Below are 23,201 nucleotides of genomic sequence, written 5' to 3' on the forward strand. Positions count from 1 at the left end.
TTGGGCTAGCAATACCGATATATGGGAAGTGGGAAATGTGTTAACACTTAACGGCACGGATTTTAGCGAATTGACACTTTTGTGACGTTTTATATAATTTTAAAAAAGGTTAATATTATAAAAATAAATTTTATTGTAACAACTTTGTACATATTTACCCGTATAAAGTCGCAACGGACAACTAGTAACATAATATAAAATGTTAAAGATGATTTAAATTAAAAAAAAAAGAAACAACTAATTTATATTAGACAGAACATACATTACTCGCTTATCCTTGCCCTATTTATTAGTCATCAGTTCAGCATGATTAGCTCCAATCATATCCTCAGTATCCATCACACAAAAACCAGGAAGAGCACCAGTGAGTTTCCATTGACTTTATTTGATTGTCATCGTGAGGAAACCTACACGAGTCGGTTGTAATTCTGCAATATGTGTATCCAATCCGCATTGGAACAGCGTAGAGGACTACGCTCTAAACTCATCACTTACGGGCTGTTTACCTGTACTTTCTTTCATCTTAAATAACATTCATTAATTAAATAATGTTTATTCAAAATAATACACATGTACTCAACGTATATACGTACCTAATAATAGTAGACGTAATTAAAATTATAGGAATATGTTTAATATGAACGCCAAGTTTCCGACTCCGCAAAGTCAATAAATCAATCTTGGGGCAAGGTATCCGTTTCTATAATAAAATTCCGCAGACATTTTTAACTTTGCCGTTTCATAGATTCAAATCATTTGTAAAAAATACATCGGTAAAGAAGACATATTATTCAATACACGATTATATTGATGATTAAAAAATGTAGAGTTAATACTTGTTGACTTCCCAGCAGGAGGCATAACATACATATATAATTGTATTTAACTAACATGACTGTATTTTTAGATGTTGAAAAAGAGTAACTAGTGAGTTTCTTGCCGGTTCTTCTCGGTAGAATCTACATTCCGAACCGGTGGTAGCTTTAGTTTAAATAGTTTGTTAAATGACGATTGAAAAATGCTTGTAAAAGCTTACTTGAATAAAGTATATTTTCATTTCGATTTTATTTAGTCTGTGTTACGTAATTATAAAGATGATTAGTTATGATTAGATTCGTTAATTATTAATAATACCTATTAAAAAGCGTAATGATTTAATGATTATTAACAAAACTGGATTCCATTAGAAAATTAATCATTAACCGTGTTATATATATTATATTCCAGTTTGTTGATTTCAGCATTCAATGTTTGGGTAGTGACAATCATGGGTCGTAGACGCAGCTTGTGTGTGTTCCTGGCTTTGTCCGTGTTGGCCAATGCATTTTGCCTGCCATCTAGTTTAATGCGGTCGAAGAGGCAGTCTTCTAGTGCACCGGTAAGTTATTATAATAAATGTATACACTTAGTCTTTCCTATTCGTATGTATTTTTGGACATTTTGTTCTTTTCGAAGTTTATTTATCGTGTATAGTATTTTATATGACATTGGCTTAGTTGTTATAAGGTCGTAGTTCAAATTCTGAACCAGGTTATTGAAATATAATCGTGTTTTATTGCCGAGAAAATACTAAGAAGCTTAAAAAATTGTGTGTGTTTTTACTATCGTGTGCCTCAGACAGCGTGTAAAGTCGTTAGTCCAGTGTTTAAACTCAAATCACATCACATCATCAGCCCATATTTGTCCACTGCTGGACATAGGCCTCTCCAAATGCACGCCACTGTGGTGTTTCTTCGGCAACTCGCATCCAGCTCCTCGCCAATCGTCACTCCACCGTGCCTGAGCACGTCTTACACTACGTTTGCCGAGACGCGGTCTCCACTCTAGAACACGTTTTCCCCAACGGTTATCGGTTCTACGACAAATATGGCCGGCCCACTGCCACTTCAGCTTATTAATCCGGTGGGCTATGTCTAAACTCTCGACCGTCGATTCGGATTTGCCCTTTCCATCGGATTATGAGACAGAAGTAAAGACCGCATCTATATTTACGCTATCCAAACCACTTCACTGACAACTTCGAGCAACTCAGACTTCGGCAAACCGTGATAGAAATACTCAGTATCATTCTACTGGTCCGACCCACGGTTTGAACCTAACCTATGGTCTTAAGCTGTGGCCATTACACCAACGAGGCCATATTTAACGTGCAAATAAAATCATTTATACCGTGAACACATTGAGAAATCATAATAATGGATAATGAGGAAGTTAGACGCATCAAAATAAGCTGCGTATGACGGAATTCCTTATAATTACTAACTTGCATAAATTAAATTTATAAAGTAAACGAGTTGGCATATTTTGATAAAAGTCCACCGAGTCCAAAACTTAGAAGATATAGAACGTATGTACATGGTTACGAATATAGGATGCTAGTAACCGCCTTGTTGGCTTAGTGGGGTAAAAATATTGTGACGCTTTCAAGTCTTCGATTCAGTTAGATTAGTATAATTTTATGATTAGGTAATCAAAATTAAAATATACTTTATTCAAGTAGGCTTTTACAAGCACTTTTGAATCGTCATTTAACAAACTATATAAAGTAAAGCTACCACCGGTTCGGAATCGACAACTATGTATAATATATATATAAATATATATGTATGTACTTAATTTGGTGGATGGGCCTGTGTCAGTCTGTTTGTATAATAGTTATCACAAAATCTACCGGGTAATATTATTATATCATATTGCTATGTTTCTGTCTGGATTGGTGAATGAATATTTATACAAGACATTGCCAGCCTTGTATTATTCTAATATGAGTTTTATGTATAGTGGTTTAGTAGTTTATTCATTAGGTAACACACACACACAGTAATAAAACGCCACCGTAATCATCAATATAGATATTCTTAAATTGTTGTTAATCACACGCGGAACTAGCGTACTGAATAAGTGGCCTTCGTTTCAAATTTATTAACGTAAAATGACGATTCAAAAGTACGTACTTTTAGTCTACTTGATTAATTTGATAATTATTATAGTATGATTAACTTCTCATACGTCTCGTCGAACAGCTAACTCGCGTCCAAGGTTGCAGCTTCGCCGACTTAGGTCGGAGCATCATGTTATAGATGAAGACTAAGTATTGCTGTTAGTGTACAAGACGCGATAAATCAAACCATTTATAACATCTTTATCAATAAACCGGCTATATAATGCAAATAAAAACAGTTCTAGTGGTGATTGGTATTTACAAAGAAACAATCTCCTAAGATCTATAACATTAGCAAAGGTAAAAATTCAATATAATTATTATACAAAGGTGAATCCAGTATTATAAAATACAAAAAATATATGTATGTATACAAACGGTGCTTAATATAATTTATATATAGACGTTAGGTCAGCAGTGCGACATGTTCTAGCTGTGTGTACTTTACTATAAACACCAGAACATGACGCTTCAAAAGTCTAAATTTAAATTGATTGAAACTGCGAAGCGTTGCTACTTACATAATAATATATGACACTAGAACCTTCTTCCCAACGAACTGCATCTTCTGATACAAGATTTAATAACATATATTGCTCTAGAATTTTCAGTTAGGCATTTCAAAAACGTATAACTCCATATTTTGTAGAATAGATTGTATCGTAAGAGGTAATATTGAAAAACCATTACTTAACCGCGATATAATATGTAAACTTTATATATTTGTCACTTAAATATTCTAGTTTTCACAATAATATCTGAAAACAATACATCATATCTCACTTTTAGTGATTTCATTGTCAGGCGTTTTCAAGGTGGTTTTGTGGTATTTGTCTCACGTGTAATGGCCGTGTTAAATGTTTTTGTCGCTGTCTGCAATTTTTTAATACACTTGTTTAGTTTTAATGACCTGTGTTCTCGTACTTGATGGGCGTTGACTGTTGCAAAAGTGCTATTTATTTCTCGCCCTGACTTATCGTCAAAGAAGTCGTTTACTTAAGAATTAATTAAATTGTTATTTATATAAACGAGAAAAATATACGGGCCTAGGTGATTCCTTGTGGGACTCTCAAACACACTGAAGCTTAAGAATATATCTTTTTATAAGTAAGAATGCCAACTCTGAATCTAAAACCTAAAATCGCATTTAACCTGACCGACCTTCAATTAGATCGTTCCGTCGAAGCGGTCTCGCCTTCTTATTAATGTTATATATTATTGCATTCACTACACAAATATATAATAAAAAAATGGTTATTTTGACAACTCAATACATATACTTACATATTACAATTGTAAACGGACACCTGAAACTATTTTTGACATAGTATTGGTGTTGTTCGATTAAAATATTTTTACGAAAGACAAAGATTTGATAAGTTCAATTCGGTTCATAGTTTTGATAATTATACACGCTCATTGAAAACATTTTAAAGCCACACTTTATTAATATACTGTTTATGAAGACGTATTTATTTTACAGCTTAAACTATTTCATAATATAGAGGCAAAGATTTTTCATCATCCAAAGTTTTCGTCCATAAATCAAGATCGGGACATTTTCATCGCATAAGTTATTAAAGTAATATTTATTTTCAGATCGAAATATCAACATCGGATAGCGAAATAACCGTGCCTGATTCAAGTTTAAACACTGTCAATTATGATTTACCCCCGTCCGTGCCTTATAATGATGATGATGATGATGATGATGACTTCGACACACCCACAACATATCCATCAGATGGCGGTGGCAGTAACATCTTCAGCTTACTCAAATTAGTAACCGCCTTTCTTCCTGGATCAAGTACTTCGAGCGTAAGTATTAACACACTTATGAACAATCTACATACTTTAGACGTTTTATTTATTTATATTATTTACTTGATTGCACTGCAAAAACTAAAACGTATGAGTACATATGGATTTACAAAAGTTGCATGAGCTGCAACATTATATTGTTCACGGGCACTTCTAGTTTCTAGGTTTTTTTTATGCATGTGATTGTTTAAGGTTCTTAATAATATTAAATTTTATATTTCAAAATAGATTGGGTATAGAAGTATTTATGCTGCCTTGACGATTCTAAATTTGAATTATATATTTTGAAATTTAATCGAAAGTACATATATACCCATGATATTTTTTATGTAATACATATACACTGAAACTAATAATAACAGATCTTATTGTGTGCTATTTTGTATATTGTTATATATTTTATTTACACCATACATTTAAAGTATTTATGAAAACAATTTAGTTTTCTGTGTGAATATCAAATGCACTGTTTAAGCTTCTTGAACACGGTTTTCTCGCAATAAAAAAAAACAACTCGTGTGAAATCTATCTGCACTTATCTGGAAGTGGTCACGTTTTATTGCACTATTTATTCGTGAAAGGTAAGTCACTTTTCAATATAAAATGTTTGATTATTTAATAAATAAATACGATAATAAATGATCGTGACTAAACCTTACAGAACATATTGATGAAGCTTGTCAAGGAAATCGTGAAACGTAACATGCCAAAAATCATTATCCGTAGACAAGGAGTGGCTGATAATGAGATCGACATTGATTACTTAGCTGATTTGAAACCCCCTACATTTCAAAAGCAGGAATATGATAACAATGATTCTAATAGTGATTCTGAACAAGAAAATGAAATCGATGAAGACGAACCAGCCGAACAGAGTTTAGAGGATGATAGAAATAATTCAGAACAAGATTCGGACTCTAATTTAGATGAAGGCGATGATGACGATGATTACGATGAACCACCAGGAGGTGGGGATGGTGAGGGGGGTGGGATTTTAGGTCTACTGGCTGGGCTCAGTGGAGGTGTAAGTATTATGTAGTCTTATCAAAATAATAAATAATAATATGAGTCTTGTGACGTTTATTTTCTATATTTCTATTTATTTGCAGGAGGATGGTCAGTCAGATTTAGGATCTCTTCTTGCGACAATCAGTGGAATTATAGCTAATTTAAGTGTAGGTTGTGTTATATTAATTAAAAACTATTAAATAAAGCTTGATTTAGATATACGTTATGATTTACATTTTAAATTTCACATTTTATTTATAGGGTGATGGCATCGACCTTAATGCTCTTATTGCATCCGGTATAGGACTGTTCGTTGGATTATTGGTACGTGTCCGATCGAGATTTTTAGATATAAAGGTTTAATGCTTGGGTTCTAAATAATATTATTAATAAATATATATTTCAGTCTGAAGGCGAAGAGAATCCAGGAGCTATAATAGCGAGTTATCTTCTTACGTCATTGGATACAATCACCGGCGGTGGAGCAGTATGAATTTTACGTTTTGTGATTTTGTGTTATTTATCCAAATTCAGGAAATGTTTTAATAACTTGTTTTTCCACAGAAAAATAATGGAGCATTCTTTGGAAAATTCTTATCGAAGTTGGTTAAGGGCACGAGCGCTGTAAGTAACATCACCTGTTTTGTTTAATATTAATTCCTTAATGAATTTGCTTTCATTTCGAACGCTTGTATGAGCTTGACTTACTTTAATATTTAATTTAAAAAATATATAATATATCAGCTTTAAACATAAATATTTGACGTACTTAAAATATTTTAAATAAAAGAGTTTCTTACAGGCAGGAGATCCAGATGCAAGTTCTGAAGAAGAAGACAATGGAAACAAAATGATTATGGCAGACTCTGCTGGATTTTTCCTAAGCTTCATAACGTCTATCCTAGGAGATATGTCTAAGAGCAGCTCTAGCTCCCACCCATGGAGAAGATATTTTAAAGAAAATTATTGAGACTGTTTTATTTTAGTGAATAAGTTAAAATATATGTTACTCATATTCTGCGTTTTTCAGTTTACCTCGAAACCAGTTAGATATTTATTGTAAAATTTCTTCCTATTTTAATTATTGCTACTGTGTATAGATTTTCAGCGACTGGAGTACTATTCTATCTACTATTCAGTGTCAGCTCATGTCTCTTTGTAACTGTCTTATTGTGATACGACATTTGAATCTATAAGATTTTAAATTAACATGGTTATTTTTATTACTAACATTATCTAAAACGGGATATTTACCATGTTTTTTATTTATTTTTTTTTTTTTTCTGAAGTCTCGTGAACAAGACATTCGTAGATAATGTCGAAATATCGAGCTCCACCAAATAAAAATAAAAAACATGGTAAATATCCCGTTTTAGATAATGTTAGACATTTGAATCGTCACATATCACTTTGACATTTCACCATTTGTGTGCCGAAACCATGTATTGTCATTATTATCGAGTTTGCTTTAACAGAGTAGTTTTACAGATCCTCTCCCATATCCCTTAAACCTCCTTCGATAATCCTGTTTTAAAAATAAAAGTCATCTTTTAAAATTTGTCATTTACTATTTTCATTGTTTATTTTTACAGAGTAGTCCGGATACTACTGATGAACATGCACCATCACCACTGTGGACACTGAAGCTAGATATCTTACGAGCTATATTACAGTTTGGAACATCAATACTGGGAGTGGCTTCATCGGCAGTTTTTTCCTCGTCTTCCGGTTAAATGTTAATTTTTATGCCGTAAATTACAAATTCACAGTCTTCTTTCTAATGTTGACTCAATCGTCAATTCTGTTATCTATAATGCAGACATTGAAAATATTTAATATTCGTAATATACCATAATAAGTGTACATAATATATTATTGTAGTTACAAATGAAATACTGTACATATTATTAATACATTAATAAATAAATTTTAAATAATCATAATACTTTTATTTAAACATTAGCAACGAATTACGTTTTTAAAAAATAGCCACGTGGATCGAACACATGAGTCTAAATAGCTAATTTATGTAAATCTGGGAAAACGTCATTACGTATTCTTTGAAATTTATATTGAAACAACTGAAATATTCTGTTACGTCTGATTGACCAAGCGCACTGTGAAGTCTTGTAGCAAAAGCTCCTAGAAAAAGATACCCCTGCTTGGAGTGGTTAGAACGCGTGCATTTCGGGTTCAAACCCAGGCAGGCACCACTGAATTTTCATGTACCTAATTTGTGTTTATAATTTATCTCGTGCGCGGCGGTGAAGGAAAATATCGTAAGGAAACCTGCATGTGTCTAATTTCAAGGAAATTCTGCCACATGTGTATTCCGCCAACCCGCATTGGAGTAGCGTGGTGGAATATGCTCCAAACCTTCTCCTCAAAGGGAGAGGAGGCCTTTAGCCCAGCAGTGGGAAATTTACAGGCTGCTAATGCTAAAAAAAAATGCTTGGAGAGGTGTATGACAGTAGCTAGGCAGCTAAAGTTATAGAATACTCACATTTACTTTGGGGGGTGTGGAGAGAATATAAAGTATAGCATCAGCTACAGCCTCGGGTTCCAGAATCGGCATGTCGTCTTTAAAATCGGTGACCATATCTGTTTTTACTAGTCCAGGTGAAACACTCTGAAAAAATTGTGTGTTAAACAATTTCATTTCATAAAATGACAAAAACTTCTAAGAACCTACATACATTAGGGTGTCTCTTAAATTTCAACTTCGATATATTTTTACGCATACCTTTTTAAAACTTTAGTAATAACCCAATATTGCCTAGAAAAAAATATAAGGCTGTTTTATTAACGATAATCCGTGCCGACTTCCGATTCAAAGTTCTCCATACCAGTTTGGCGGGTATTGCGCTGCGACCTCTAACTACGTATTTTATTTGTCATTTTTTATGTTATTTTTAAGATTATTATTGCGTTATTGTTTATTGCAATATATATTATAAATATGTCGATAGAATTACGAAGTGAAAAACACAATATTTTCTTTATCGGACTGTCAGCCATCAAATAAAAGGTGCAAAATTACCATCTAATCGACAAGTTCACGTTAATTATTAAGGAGTGCTCTATATTTTGGGAAAATGCAAGAATTCTGACAAAGGCATTTCAGAATTGAAGAAAAAATTCAAAAAGAGTTGGAAATAATATCATAACGTCTGAACTTGTCGCAGCTTTAGGTCTATGCCCGTTAAGCATAAGGACTCCGTTTATATTCTTAGAAGCGCTTAGAAGCGCTTATTCGAAGCAAAAATTAACAAATTTAACGTTAAAAAAACACATTACTCCATACAAAGTATTGATGATAAAGAAGAGCTGACTTAATATTTCTTGATTTACAGGAAGGATGTATAGAATTTTAATTATACTTTATTGGCATTAACAATTCAACAAACTCTACAATTTAAATGGTGGAAAAGATTGGCCTTTATTCTTCCTTGGTTAGATCTGGTCTAGAATATTGTGCTCAGGTCTGGTCTCCACACTATGAAGTACACATCAAACGTATCGAGAGGGTTCAAAAGCGTTTCCTATGGCACATTGCATATCAATGCAATAAGGTAAAACAGTTGCCTACATATCATAGACGGTTAGAATACTTTAAGCTAAATAGCTTGCTCGATCGGAGACATTTGTTGGATCAGATTTTTCTTTACAAAATAGTTAACGGTACATTAGACTGTCCCAACCTCGTAGAAAAAATTAATATTAATGCATCCTCAAGGTTTCCCCGTACAAGTAAATACGCTCCTTTTTCGATTTCACGTAACTAGGCTACCTAGACAGTATAACCTACTTATAAAAAATCAAAAAATTGATGTAGACATTTTTTCGGACCGTCTGCCAAAATTTAAAAGCAGGATTATAGCAAGCTTTAGATCGCCCAGTATGAGTTATAAATTATAAATAATAAAATAAAATAATGATCACTATGTTCTTCAATATCGATCACGTTTATAGTATGTATTATATGGTTTACGTTTTGTATTACAGTGTGTAGCTGTTGCACTGTTGTTATAAAGTCTTCGTTACCTATAAAAAGTTACATTTTTTTTTTAATTGTTTAGTAATTAGTTGGTAATTTGTAGTTGTCTTGTCTTTTGTAATTTGCATTTTTTTATATTGTATTATTATTGTTAGTATTTTTTTTTCTGTCCCAATTTGTATAACATAGTAGAAAAAAGTGTGTTAGGTTAATAGATAAAACTGTCCTTTTCCATGCCGTGATAACTTTTAATTGAAACAACACTCAGCTAAATATGTAATTACCTTTATTTTTAACCTATAAATGGTGTATGTTTTGTAAGTTGTCCTTAATAATAAAATAAAAAAATATACAAAATTTTAGAGTCCGTGTCAAACAAGACAAGGCACAAAGTTAAAGGCGGACTGTGACTTTGTACGCCTCTGAGCTCATACTACTCAGGGGTCTAATTAAATTAACCGGTATGGAGGGTAGCCCAAAAGCCAAGTAAGCGAAGTGTGACTATAGGCACAAGACGCCTGATGCTTTTGACATTAACATCTTCATTCCCAGATTAATGGAGCATTGATAATGTTAGTTATATATTATATTTCTTGGTGTCACTATCCACGAGCGGGCTTACCAATTGCCACCAAGAAAACAGGTAAAATACTTATAAAAGAAACGCGAAAGTTTATGTAAGTATGTTTGTTGTGATGCAAACAAACCAAGTCAGGCCGTGGCGAGGGAAATGAATGAGAATTGCTCGGTTCGGTATCACGCACCATTACACTCCACGATGCTTGAACGATTGCACAGATTCTAGGTGAAGAAGTCTATCAATGAAATGTAGTCCTTAATCGAAGTTTTAGTGTCGACTACTAACTGGTATTAAAGCTAAGATAATTATTTTGTAACGTTTGAAGATTGAGTGAGGAAGTGTAACTACAGATATGATGTCTATAACATCTCAGCTTTCAAGTTCGGTGGCGTATTGGTGATTTCAGGGACGGTTAATGTTTCTTACAACGCCAATATCTATGTGAAGTAGTGACCACTTATAATCAGGTGACCGTTGCATGTCAAAAGCTGCTTCTCCCTTGTTTTACTTGTTTCAAAATAAACGTTTGGTCCATGAACAATCAACATACTGTTAGCGACAAAAATATCACCGGTGTTGTGGTCACGTGTCCTACTGTTATAAAGCTATAAAAGAGCATGACAAAGGGGGATCGGACACTTTTTCTTGGGCACTCGGAACGTAAAGACGTTGACGAGATTTTTTGTAATCCTAATCTTTAATCTATATTTTTGTGTTTATTACAATATAATTGCTAGAACATTTCAGTACAAGTTTTGTTTGTTGATTTAAAGATATTCTAATAAAAGATTTAATGATTTTGTTTTTATTATTATTTAAGTTTAAATAGTTAAATTGATTATAAATAAGAAACCTTTTATTTGGAGTAGTTTTGTTTTTTTTTTAATTTAATTATTAGCTTTTTGCTAATATCAGAAGTGGGATCTGGCTCCATAGCTAGATTTCCTTTTGATTTGGCATTCTGACTAGGGCTCATTAATTGTGTCTGACTAACATGTCGGGCACAAATAAGAGACAACGAGGTAAAAATACTAATGACACACTAATACAAGGTTTGGAACAGCAGTTGCATGCAATTCTAGACCGTCTCAATGCCTTGGAAGATAGCTCCAGTAACGGGCGATTAAGCAATGCAGTGGCTTCTGGATCAGGCACTGCTGATTTGTTGCCTGTACTACCATCAACATCTGGTCACCCGGAGTCACAAAGACAACCAGCATCACCACTGCCGCGTCCCACCGAGGTATCCGATATTGCTAGTCTGGACATGTCTGTACAGCCGGGACCATCGGTATCCTCCGATACCATAGTGAGTGAGGTGACCGACAGGATTGTTAACGCCATCAACTTAATCCCGGTAAGATCCACCCATATTTATATCTCAAATTTTGACCCGCAGTATAATGATATAGATGCATGGTGTGATGAAGTCGATCACGTACGTATTCTTAATAAATGGGACGATAGAGAGTGTTTATCTCATATTGGTAATTGCCTTAAAGGGGACGCGAAATTATGGTTAAACGAGTGGGTTACAAGTAATCGTACGTGGTCTAACTTTAAAAAGGACTTTAAGGCCTTATGCCCTCGTAAGGTTGACATCGCAAATATATTGTTTGAAGTAATGAGTACTAATTCCGATAGCTATCCTACTTATGCTGAATATGCGAGGCGATCATTATTACGTTTAAAAATTGTTAATGGTTTAAGTAATGAATTAATAGTAGCAATTATAATAAGGGGTATAATTGATCCTCAAATACGCGCTGCCGCCACTAACGCCAAACTTACACCTGATGATTTAGTGAATTTTTTTTCAATTTATACTAAGCCGATACAACATAAGATTATTCGAGGGCATCGCGAAATGTCTGATTATAAAGCTAATTACGTTAATACGCGTAAGAGGGAATATAGTGATACAAAAAGTAAATGTTTTCTTTGTGGTGGTTTTGGTCATAAGCAATATAAATGTTCGAAACGTTTTAAATCAAATAACAATAATGGGAATGTGCGTAACCTTCCATCAACTACCCCCAATAATACAAATAACATGCAAAATAAAATAGATCTTTGCACTTTCTGTAAAAAGATAGGCCATAAAGTTGAGGATTGTTTTACAAAACAACGTGTTGAAGCTCAGGGTAAACCTAATGTAAACTTTTGTCGTGAAGTTGTTGATAATAGAAGGAAAAATGATATTTGCGCGGCCGTTATACAAGGCGTTCCTGTTGATATTTTAATAGATAGTGGGTCTACAATTTCTTTAATATCGGAATCTATCATAAAACATTTTAAAAGTCACAAGACGCCTTGTTTTCGTATTTTACGCGGTATTGGAAGTCAAGAAGTAGAGTCATGCTTTTCGACCGTGTTGACTGTAGAATTTCCAGAAATTACTTTAGAAATCGATTTTCATATTATTGCTGATTGTTACATGAATACGCCTATAATAATAGGTACCGACGTTTTGAACAGGGATGGGGTTATTTACACGCGATCGAAAGGCAGACAATGTTTGACACGTGTACAAAATGTATTTAATATTGAAACAACAACATCTGACAATATCATAAAAACACCTTTGGTTGGCACTGATAAAGATCGTCTTTTATCAATTGTTAATGAATTCGCGGAACATTTTATTACTGGCACCGCCACGAGTACGGTCAAAACTGGATCTATGTTTCTACGTTTATCTAATAATTCCCCTATAGTTTATAGACCTTACAGACTCTCTCACGAAGAAAAATTGCGTGTTAGACAAATTATTAAGGAACTTTTATCTAAAGGTATTATAAGAGAATCAGAATCAGCATACTCTAGTCCAATCCTTTTGGTTAAAAAGAAAGACGGCACAGACAGAATGTGTGTTGACTTTAGGGCATTGAATGCAATAACTGTAAAAGATCGCTACCCTCTACCACTTATTGACGATCACATAGACAGACTAGGTAAAAGTAAATTTTTTACAAGCCTTGACATGGCCACTGGGTTCCATCAAATACCAATGAGTAGTGAGTGTATTCATTTGACGGGATTTGTTACCCCAGATGGACACTACGAGTATTTAAAAATGCCGTACGGTTTGGCTAACGCTCCAGTTGTTTACCAACGCATTATCTCAAATACATTACGACCTTTTATTGAACAAAATCGCGTCTTAGTATACATTGATGACGTACTCATACCTAGTTTAACTATCAATGAGGGTTTAGACACTTTACGGGATGTTTTAAAAGTTTTAACTTCTGCTGGGTTTTCGCTCAATTTAAAGAAATGTTCGTTTCTCACAAATGAAGTTGAATATTTAGGGAGAACGATTGGAAATGGTCAGGTTAGACCGAGCGCTTATAAAGTTGAAGCTTTGATTCGTTCCCCAGTTCCAACTAACGTTAAACAGGTTAGGCAATTTCTGGGACTAGCAGGGTATTTTAGACGGTATATTCCTGGGTATTCAATAAAAACTGCTTGTTTATCTCAACTTTTACGCAAGGGGGTAAAGTTCGAATGGGGTAACGATCAAGAGAATGCTCGACAAGACATCATATCGCGTCTTACTAATGAACCGGTTTTGCATATTTTCGATCCTTCTTTGTCAATAGAAGTTCATACCGATGCATCCGCGTTAGGGTACGGGGCTGTCTTGCTTCAGACTCATATGGATGGTCGCAAGACTGTTGTTGCATATTTTAGCAAAGTTACACTTGGCGCAGAGTCACGCTACCATTCATATGAGTTGGAAACATTGGCAGTGGTCAAGGCATTGCAACACTTTAGGCATTACCTTATAGGCATTCACTTCAAAGTAGTAACAGACTGTAATGCCTTGAAACACACTCAACGAAAGAAAGATCTATTACCGAGAATAGCTCGATGGTGGATCTATCTTCAAGATTTCGATTTTGAATTAGAGTATCGTAAGGGAGCAGCATTAGCACATGCTGACTATTTCAGTCGCAACCCGGTAAACATTTGTGAAATACAAAGACCTCGAAATTGGGCTCAAATAGCACAGGCTGCTGATGAATAGACTCAGACTCTTTTACAAAAATTGAATAATGGGGAACTTGATTCATCTCGTTATGTAAAACACAATGATTTGCTTTACTATAAGTATAATTCTGTGGGTAAAGATGCAAAATTACTTTGTTATATACCAAAAGGACATCGTCTTAGTTTATTACGTATATTTCACGATGAACATCAGCATATCGGTGTTGATAAAACTGTCGATTTAATCTTAAAACATTTTTGGTTCCCAGGGTTGAGATCTTTTGTTCAAAAGTATATTAGACATTGTATTGTATGTTTATCTTACAAAAAATGTGCTAGACAACCCTTACAGCCAATCGAATCGTGGAGTAAGCCCAATGTACCGTTTGAAACATTGCATAGTGACGTTTTAGGGCCATTGCCAGTTTCGAATGGCTATAAGTTTGTTATTATTATTATAGATGCGTTTACAAAATATTGCCTTTTGTACCCAATTGCTAAACAAGATTGTATTGAACTTAAAAGAGTTTTTCAAAATGCCATGTCATTATTTGGATCACCTAAATTAATTGTAGCTGATAGAGGCAGAATGTATGAACATACTGTATTTGTTCAATGGGTCTCAGAAATGGGTAGTGATTTGTATTTGATTACACCTGAAATGCACCAAAGTAATGGACAAGTAGAACGCTATTGTAGAACCATTTTGAATATGATTAGAATAGAAAGTAATTTTAAACAAGAAAAATGGTCCGATGTTTTATGGAAATTACAACTTACATTAAATATTTCAATACAAAAATCAACTAAATGCTCTCCTTTAAATCTGTTAATAGGTACCGAGGCCACAACACCAGTGCTACGTTCCATTGTGCGAGACATAGCGCTTGAAGGGACAAGCCCTAATCGTGAGTCGTTGCGTGAATTGGCCCGACAACAAGCCAGTGAATCTCTGGAAAGTAATAGAATCCTCCAGGATTACCGCACAAACAAGACTCGAGTTGCGCCTCGTACGTTTAAGATCGGTGACACTGTATTTGTGTTGAAGACCTGTCAATCGACAGGCAAACTGGATGGTGGCATGCGGGGTCCATATAAAGTGGAAAAAGTTTTACCTCATGGGAGGTATGAGTTGAAATTGCTAGCCGGCTCGTATGGTAAAACCACGCAAGCTGCAGCTGAATACATGATTATGTGGCATGGAGAATGGACCCCTGATACTTGTACATCATTCTTCGAAAGTAAGCATTCAAAGACATGTTGAGACCTCTGTCTTTTAAGCATCCTGAGGGCTCTGCTTAGAGATTACAATTATTAGTTTTATGGTAAAGAGCACCCTGAGGGCTCTGCTCTGGGTAGACATGCTGAAGCCTCTGTCTCGTTGCATCCTGAGGGCTCTGCAATAGATGTTTTATATGCGCATATGAAGTTATTATTTCGAGGGTAGCATCCTGAGGGCTCTGCTAACATTTGATTGCAATATGTTTGTTTATTGAAAAATTTTCATAACATAACGATGTTTTTGTTCGTTTTAGCTGAGAATGAGGAGTTCGTAGATCAAATGCCAGATCCACCAAACGATGTGCCATATCAAACGGGCGAGGGCGCGCCGTCGTCAGGATAGGCCGTGTTAGCGACAAAAATATCACCGGTGTTGTGGTCACGTGTCCTACTGTTATAAAGCTATAAAAGAGCATGACAAAGGGGGATCGGACACTTTTTCTTGGGCACTCGGAACGTAAAGACGTTGACGAGATTTTTTGTAATCCTAATCTTTAATCTATATTTTTGTGTTTATTACAATATAATTGCTAGAACATTTCAGTACAAGTTTTGTTTGTTGATTTAAAGATATTCTAATAAAAGATTTAATGATTTTGTTTTTATTATTATTTAAGTTTAAATAGTTAAATTGATTATAAATAAGAAACCTTTTATTTGGAGTAGTTTTGTTTTTTTTTTAATTTAATTATTAGCTTTTTGCTAATAATACTAATATTAAGTGGGCCATTGCAATTGTCAGAAATCAACAAACATTTTCTATTACAAAAAATATTAAAAACTGAGTCAATTTATATATAATAGTGTATTTAATTGTTTTTACACAGGGCAACTAAAGTTGTAATTAGTGTTTCATATCGATAGTCCATTATCGATAGACTATCGATAGTTAAGGTGCTAGCGATAGTATCACTAGTTTATCGATAATATTGTCACTTGTTAATACTATCGATAGTATCGAAAGTATCGATAGCTTCTCATAAGCAATACTATCGATAGTAAAAACCATTACTTTAACCTAAACTATCGATAGTCCAAAACTATCGATACTATCGATAGTATCAATAGTATCGCTGCTACCAATAGTATTGCTCACGGAGAGCTATAGATACTACCGATAGTATTGATCAAATAATACTATCGATAGTACTATCGATATTCTGAATAGTTTTCGAGGTCAACTATCGATAGTCAAACTATCGATAATTCTGCAACGCTGGTTGTAATTGTTATGATTCCTTACCGCGACTTTGATTTGACAGTTGAACTCGGCCAGCTCCGTGTTAAGAGCTGTCGTGAACGCAGTGACAGCGTGCTTGGTGCTCGGGTACACATTCAAGCTCGATTTGAACGGCACGTAGTGTCCTGCTATACTGAAATTGATAACAAAATGCTATTACGTAAACCATTTTAAGTAATGTTGTATACACCTGCAAGGGCAAATCACACTGTATTTTCATATAAAATGTTTAGATGATAAGTGTTTAGTTTCTCTTTCATATAAATAAAGAAATAATATATAAAATATGTCATGAAACGGAACAATAAACAAAAATTAAACAAATGAAAATCTAGTGCTGCTTGTTCGGTAGAACTGGTAATTCCGTAGATTCACATGGGTCAGCTTGCTAATTTATATAATAAAATATTAAATTTTAAATATAAGGCAAATAGTTTGCATTCAGTATCAAAACGCTGATAAAAGTCAGAAGGATTTTATTTATATGACTGAAATAATGAACGCTCATTGGTTACCCATTGCGTCAATAGCAGCTATCGTGGTGCTTGTATAAATGTATATATTTATTTATTTAATTCTCGAGTCTCCAACAAAAGATACACACTAAATACATATTCTTAAAATTAAACAATATAAGGTTTACAAGTTGTGTGCTCCTTCAATTATAGGAGACCGCAGCATGCACTAAATAATTATTTAAATACAATTAAGTAAGATAAAAAGTGAAAAAAATATACGTAGCAGTAAAAAACAAATATAAATTAGTAACTTAAAAATTAAGAATAGCTTATTAATTAAATATTTTTTTGTGTAAGGTTAAAAGTTTAGTTAGACACACTCTGAATTTGGACAAACTGTAACGATGAATATCGAGGTCATTATTATTTCTAGAAAGTATGTTGTATTGTCTACAAAGCCTTGGAACAGCAGCGTTATGGCCTAAGGTTGATTGAAATGTAGGAATATTAAATAAGTTATATGCTTTTATACGGGGCATACGCGAAGGAGCATTAACTTGAATCTTTTGCAACAGATTATTACAATCTATGACTCCATGTATTATTTTGTGTAGAAATATAACATCTGTGATATGTCTACGATTTATAAAAGAGGTCATGTGATAATATTTAAGTCTGTCGTTATAACTCGTGATGTTTTAGCCTGTGAATCGCTGTAGGAGAGATGGTAAAGAAAGCGATTTTCAACTTGTTCTAATCTATTGATGTGGACATCATACTGTGGATTCCATATAATGCTATTGTATTCCAGTATGGGAAGAACTAGAGTCATGAATATTTTAATTTTGGTAGAAATATTCTTGAAGTCCTTCATATTACGGAGTATAAAACCGAGAATTTTAAATCCCTTAGATACAATATCAAATATATTTGCGTCGTATCTCAGTTTAGAATCTAAAGTAACTCCAAGGTCTCGTATACAGTGCAATGGTAAAATTTGTAGTGTGTTAATATAATATTTGTTTGGCTCGGCCTTTATATTGCGAGTAAACTGTACGTAGTGACATTTTTTTATATTAAATATCATATTGTCAGCGCTTCACCAAATCTCCAATCTGTTAATGTCTTCTTGCAATTTATTTACATCAGCGTTTGTAATTATAGGCTTCATTAATTTTAGATCATCGGCAAATAAGAAATAGCTTGCGTGGTGAAAACATTTAGTGATCTCATTAATAAATACGTTAAAAAGAATTGGTCCGATATGTGAGCCCTGTGGAACGCCTGACACCACTTCAAAGATATCAGAATAATGAACCTTAAAAGTTCTATTCTGCAAATATTAACACAAATATGTTATCAGAAACACGATAAGATGTGTTATAAATTTTTTTATCTTGTATTATTTCGTAATATATTGTTTTCATAAAGATATAATAGTACATAATTTAAGCTGAGAACTTGTGATTAAATATATTTTAAAAGTCATTAATAATACTAAAATTATTTAGTATCGATATATTGATAGACATTTAAAAAAATGGTTATTTTAATGCAACTTACATCTTATATTGATAAGATGATATAACGCGACTTACTCTGAGAGTTGAAGATTATACCTCTACAACAATCAATTAATAACTTTTCAAATAATTTTTTTTGCTGACTCTACCGACTGGTTCTGACGTCACAGTGAAGTAATTACTATTTTTACATTACATTACATTAGCAGCCTGTAAATTTCCCACTGCTGGCGTAAGGCCTCCTCTCCCTTTGAGGAGAAGGTTTGGAGCATATTACACCACGCTGCTCCAATGCGAGTTGGTGGAATACACATGTGGCAGAATTTCGTTGAAATTAGACACATGCAGGTTTCCTCAAAATGTTTTCCATCACCGCCGAGAACGAGATGAATTATAAACACAAACTAAGCACATGAAAATTCAGTGGTGCCTGCCTGGGCTTGAACCCGAAATAATCGGTTAAGATACACGCGTTCTAACCACTGGGTCTCGGCTCAATGACTATTACGACTTATAAAAAAAATCGTTGCGTTACCTGTTAACATTTATAATATGTCCGTTGAAATTTCTCTTCCTCATGGAGGAAACGGCCTTCCTCGTGCACATGATCATTCCTTTAAGGTTAACATCGAGTGTAGACAAAATGGCGTCGTCGCTCAATGGATTGTCGCCAGCGTCTGCAAAAATACATTTATAATTAATTGATGGCTGTTTTCATAGCTGTCATAGTGTTAAGTGCCTCGTTAATCGTCGAGGTGAATCTGGAGATCCTGAGTTAAAATATAGGTCACCAGCCTTAGTATTAGGGTCTTGCCTCAGAGCCCCGAGAGGCCGATATATTCACTTGTAGTATAATTTCACTATTTTTTTTCTTTAATCACATTGTTACTGTACGTAGTTGATGTTATGCGATGTGTTTGTCGTTATCAATTACTGTTTTAAAAAATTCTGATAGGATAGGAAGAAGAAAAAAACAAGGTCAGAAATCTGTTTTTGGGCCTATATCTTCATTAGTGCACTAAGGCCCCAAATTGTTGTAAGACGGCCTTGTGGAACATTCAAAGGTTATTTTCAGATACAGCTCCGGTAGCCTGACATTGTTTACTCCGGAACCTCGGAAAGCACGTAAAACTGTTGATAGTGTATATATATACAAATACCTGTGATACAGCCTGTTTTTAAGACACCAGCATTGTTAACGAGCACGTGCGGCCCTCCTATTTTCTGCTCCACCCATTGAAATGCCGCGTCTATATCCTCAGGCTTTGAAATGTCACAACTTTTTGTGACGATGCGGCCGTCTCCCGTAACTTTAGAAGCAAGTTCCTAAAATAAATACGGTGACATTATACCTGTATTTTATCATAACGGGTCAATTGATAAGTTGAATAATTCGTGATAAGTAACCGAATATGTCCAACAATAAAATAAAAACGTATTATTGTATATGATTCTAAAAACGTCAATAAACAATTTGATCTTTACATTTTGTTAGATATAAATTATTACAGTGCTATTTAGTCTGGACATTGTATTCATCTGTTTTTGAAATATATCTATGGAATAGACAACACATTCAACTAGAGTAATCATAGATACATGATTAAATTTAAATATAAAGCTATCACCAAACCGATAAGGAATTCAGTAATTAGTCTTTAACCGATTGATTTATATAGGTGTTCTTATATGGCTAATGTTATGTCAAATAACAAAATAAATAAACCTCTTGAAATGCGTTGATCATTGCAACTTAGATCAATTGACAATAGGCGAACGCAATGTATCATTTGTTATAAACAGTTAAGGTCAAAGTTTTATTGCGACTGACCCGCATTGCGCACTGAAACACGACATCTCGTAACGGATAGTTGACTATGAAAATGGACTTGTAATCCCAAAATTAAAGTCCAAGTTAAAACAGAAGCATTACACTTACTTATTGATTGTTAAGAAAAAAACCACCACTTCAGAAAGAAACATCCTCAGACTGGAGAAGAACAGGCGAAAGAAACTCTGCGGGTCTTTTATTTTTTTATAGATATTTTTTAACAATCATATTTACAAGAGAATTTTGTCTGGAGGTGGAGTCGATCGTTTCGTTCCTAAAGTGTGTTATCAGCTAAGAAGGCATAAGTTGTATAATATCCTTAAACAAACAAACGTTCCATAAAGATATATATACATACATCAATAAGATGAGTCCTGCGAGCTAATCCCACGACCGTCAGACCATGGTTGGCGAGACGCAAGCTAAGGGCCGCACCGATGCCGGAGCTGGCGCCAGTGACAATTGCTACTTTGCTTGACCAACGCTCCATAACTGTAAAATTTAATTATAATATAACATATATTAGATACTTTGGATAAATAATTATTACTATTAGAGCCGTGCTCAGTTGTTAGAAGATGAGAATCTTAACCTATGATTTTGAGTTCAAATCCGGGCAAGCACTTTTTATATACTTAATGCTCGGCGGTGAAGGAAAATATCGTGAGGAAACCGGCATTTGGCGGATGAGATTCTGGCACGTGTACTTACCAACCTGCATTGGAGCAGCTTGGAGTTAGTTCCACCTACTTCATGAAAAGGAGAGGAGAGCTTAGCCCAGCAGTAGGACATACATATATATAGGCTGTTATTTCACTTTATTTTTAGATACTTTGCAACGTGTTACAGAGAATGTTTTGGTATATAACAGACGCCAGGAAACGTCTGCCGGTGGTTTTGCTTGTATTATATTACATTACATTTTACATTAACAGCCTGTAAATGTCCCACTGCTGGGCTAAGGCCTCCTCTCCCTTTGAGAAGGTTTGTATTGCTTGTATTGTTAAGTGTTATTTCATTTTTCGGATCCATGAAAAAACGACTGAACTTTTTTTTGTTTGATATTAGTAATATATATTTTAATTGTGTAGATCGGTGGATGGCCTAACGTGTCACCTATTAGCAAGGTTACCACCGCCCGGAGATATTAGCACTGTAAAAAATACATAAAAATACACCTTGGGAGCAAAGTATTGTGTACACATAGTTTTAAAGAGCTGACATAACTCTCTAGTACTCAACAATCGGATATATCGGAGATAGACAGATCGTCTAATTCTGTAAGAAGTATTTTAGTGTAGAAGATTTGTATTAAAACGATTTTTTTAATGCGTGCGTCCTTGAAATTTCATAATTAGTATAGTCGAAGTCGCTTATGACTTTCTGACATTTAACGATCGTGTACAGTCCATACAGAAAACCTACACTGATGTCCAATTTTCAGCAATCACTCGAGATTTAACATTTTACAAGTTAAATCTACTCACAGGAAATTATCACTTGTCTTTCGTATAATAATGCAAAAATATATTATTTAGTTGTATATGATTAAGTATTATAAAAATACTTCCATTTTTTTTGTATTTATGTAGTTCTTAGGTAAACTATTATCTTAAAGTGTTTTTATAATTGGGATGGAAAATTGTATTGCTGGTTCCGGTTTGAGTGTGTGCGTAATCTTGCACATGGAAAATTACATCGTACGTAACATGACGTTGGCGACGTAAGGGATGGTTAATGTTTCTAACAGTGCCAATGCCAATTTAAGTCCTGGTTTCGCCAATCAAAGTTAGCTTTTGTAAAGGGCGTAGAACGTCTAGGTTAGCACCAAATGCATGCCAGCCGCTGGCAATGACGCAAAGGCGTAACCAGAATATTTTGTCGAGATGCAGTACAATTCGCTCTTGACTATTTAATGTCTGATTCACAAATGCGTGCCAACGGTCCGTATCGACGGCCATTCATAGTCTTCTCGATTGCCAGTTTAATACATTCGCGCAATATTGACGACCTCCGTGGTCGAGTAGTGTGTACACCAATTTTCATGGGTACGCCACTCGGAGGTCCCGGGTTCGATTCCCGGTCGAGTCGATGTAAAAAAAATCATTAGTTTTCTATGTTGTCTTGGGTCTGGGTGTTTATGGTACCGTCGTTACTTCTGATTTTCCATAACACAAGTGCTTTAGCTACTTACATTGGGATCAGAGTAATGTATGTGATGTTGTCCAATATTTATTTATTTATATATATAGCTATAATTTCGTATCCGTTAGAAAAGCATTTCCTTAGTCTATATAACTTTGAAATGCTGCATAAAAATGTGAACGTTACGTACGCCTATTATTACGATACTGATGAACTTATAACAGTTTCCGTTTCCGTTTACGAAGTAGAATTTACAATTGTCAAAATACCCAAAAGTTTTCTGGAACACTTCACTTGTAAGAGACGTGATTGTTTCTTGTGATAAACATGTTTTTGTTTATCTTTAGGCTCAATTTTTAATCTACGTCATTAATTAAATT

General features: G+C 34.3%; 4 protein-coding genes across 4 annotated transcripts; 3 read left to right on the plus strand and 1 right to left on the minus strand.

Moving 5' to 3' along the window:
- Positions 1-1,220: 1,220 nt before the first annotated feature.
- Positions 1,221-7,700, plus strand: LOC135193897 (uncharacterized). Its single transcript, XM_064218296.1, has 3 exons — positions 1,221-1,378; positions 4,541-4,759; positions 7,363-7,700. The coding sequence occupies exons 1-3, from the start codon at positions 1,268-1,270 to the stop codon at positions 7,501-7,503; spliced, it is 471 nt and encodes a 156-aa protein (XP_064074366.1). The 5' UTR covers positions 1,221-1,267; the 3' UTR covers positions 7,504-7,700.
- On the plus strand, positions 5,414-6,800 carry LOC113395245 (uncharacterized). Its single transcript, XM_064218298.1, has 6 exons — positions 5,414-5,786; positions 5,875-5,937; positions 6,032-6,094; positions 6,177-6,257; positions 6,335-6,394; positions 6,573-6,800. Exons 1-6 carry the CDS (start codon positions 5,433-5,435, stop codon positions 6,738-6,740), a joined length of 789 nt encoding a protein of 262 aa, XP_064074368.1. The 5' UTR covers positions 5,414-5,432; the 3' UTR covers positions 6,741-6,800.
- Positions 7,341-21,187, minus strand: LOC113395238 (farnesol dehydrogenase-like). The gene is made up of 6 exons (XM_026632806.2): positions 21,035-21,187; positions 20,006-20,171; positions 19,381-19,522; positions 16,868-16,997; positions 8,274-8,399; positions 7,341-7,578 (listed from the first exon to the last, which is right to left on the minus strand). The coding sequence occupies exons 1-6, from the start codon at positions 21,164-21,166 to the stop codon at positions 7,534-7,536; spliced, it is 741 nt and encodes a 246-aa protein (XP_026488591.1). The 5' UTR covers positions 21,167-21,187; the 3' UTR covers positions 7,341-7,533.
- Positions 14,416-16,034, plus strand: LOC135193896 (uncharacterized). The gene is made up of 2 exons (XM_064218294.1): positions 14,416-15,584; positions 15,879-16,034. Exons 1-2 carry the CDS (start codon positions 14,885-14,887, stop codon positions 15,965-15,967), a joined length of 789 nt encoding a protein of 262 aa, XP_064074364.1. The 5' UTR covers positions 14,416-14,884; the 3' UTR covers positions 15,968-16,034.
- Positions 21,188-23,201: the final 2,014 nt, after the last annotated feature.

The sequence above is a fragment of the Vanessa tameamea genome, chromosome 21, assembly GCF_037043105.1.
Source record: "Vanessa tameamea isolate UH-Manoa-2023 chromosome 21, ilVanTame1 primary haplotype, whole genome shotgun sequence".
Taxonomy (NCBI): domain Eukaryota; kingdom Metazoa; phylum Arthropoda; class Insecta; order Lepidoptera; family Nymphalidae; genus Vanessa; species Vanessa tameamea.

Bases quoted from the DNA above. Each gene is read 5' to 3' on its own strand.
- LOC135193897 (XM_064218296.1), top strand. From the start codon at position 1,268: ATGGGTCGTAGACGCAGCTTGTGTGTGTTCCTGGCTTTGTCCGTGTTG. The intron at 1,379-4,540 runs GTAAGTTATTAT...ATTTATTTTCAG, and splicing joins GGCAGTCTTCTAGTGCACCG to ATCGAAATATCAACATCGGA. The intron at 4,760-7,362 runs GTAAGTATTAAC...TTATTTTTACAG, and splicing joins CTGGATCAAGTACTTCGAGC to AGTAGTCCGGATACTACTGA.
- LOC113395245 (XM_064218298.1), top strand. From the start codon at position 5,433: ATGAAGCTTGTCAAGGAAATCGTGAAACGTAACATGCCAAAAATCATT. The intron at 5,938-6,031 runs GTAGGTTGTGTT...TTTTATTTATAG, and splicing joins GAATTATAGCTAATTTAAGT to GGTGATGGCATCGACCTTAA. The intron at 6,258-6,334 runs GTATGAATTTTA...GTTTTTCCACAG, and splicing joins CAATCACCGGCGGTGGAGCA to AAAAATAATGGAGCATTCTT.
- LOC113395238 (XM_026632806.2), bottom strand. From the start codon at position 21,166: ATGGAGCGTTGGTCAAGCAAAGTAGCAATTGTCACTGGCGCCAGCTCC. The intron at 20,172-21,034 runs GTATGTATATAT...TATTTATTTTAG, and splicing joins GCAGGACTCATCTTATTGAT to GAACTTGCTTCTAAAGTTAC. The intron at 16,998-19,380 runs GTAACGCAACGA...TATCAATTTCAG, and splicing joins CATATTATAAATGTTAACAG to TATAGCAGGACACTACGTGC.
- LOC135193896 (XM_064218294.1), top strand. From the start codon at position 14,885: ATGTCATTATTTGGATCACCTAAATTAATTGTAGCTGATAGAGGCAGA. The intron at 15,585-15,878 runs GTAAGCATTCAA...TGTTCGTTTTAG, and splicing joins TTGTACATCATTCTTCGAAA to CTGAGAATGAGGAGTTCGTA.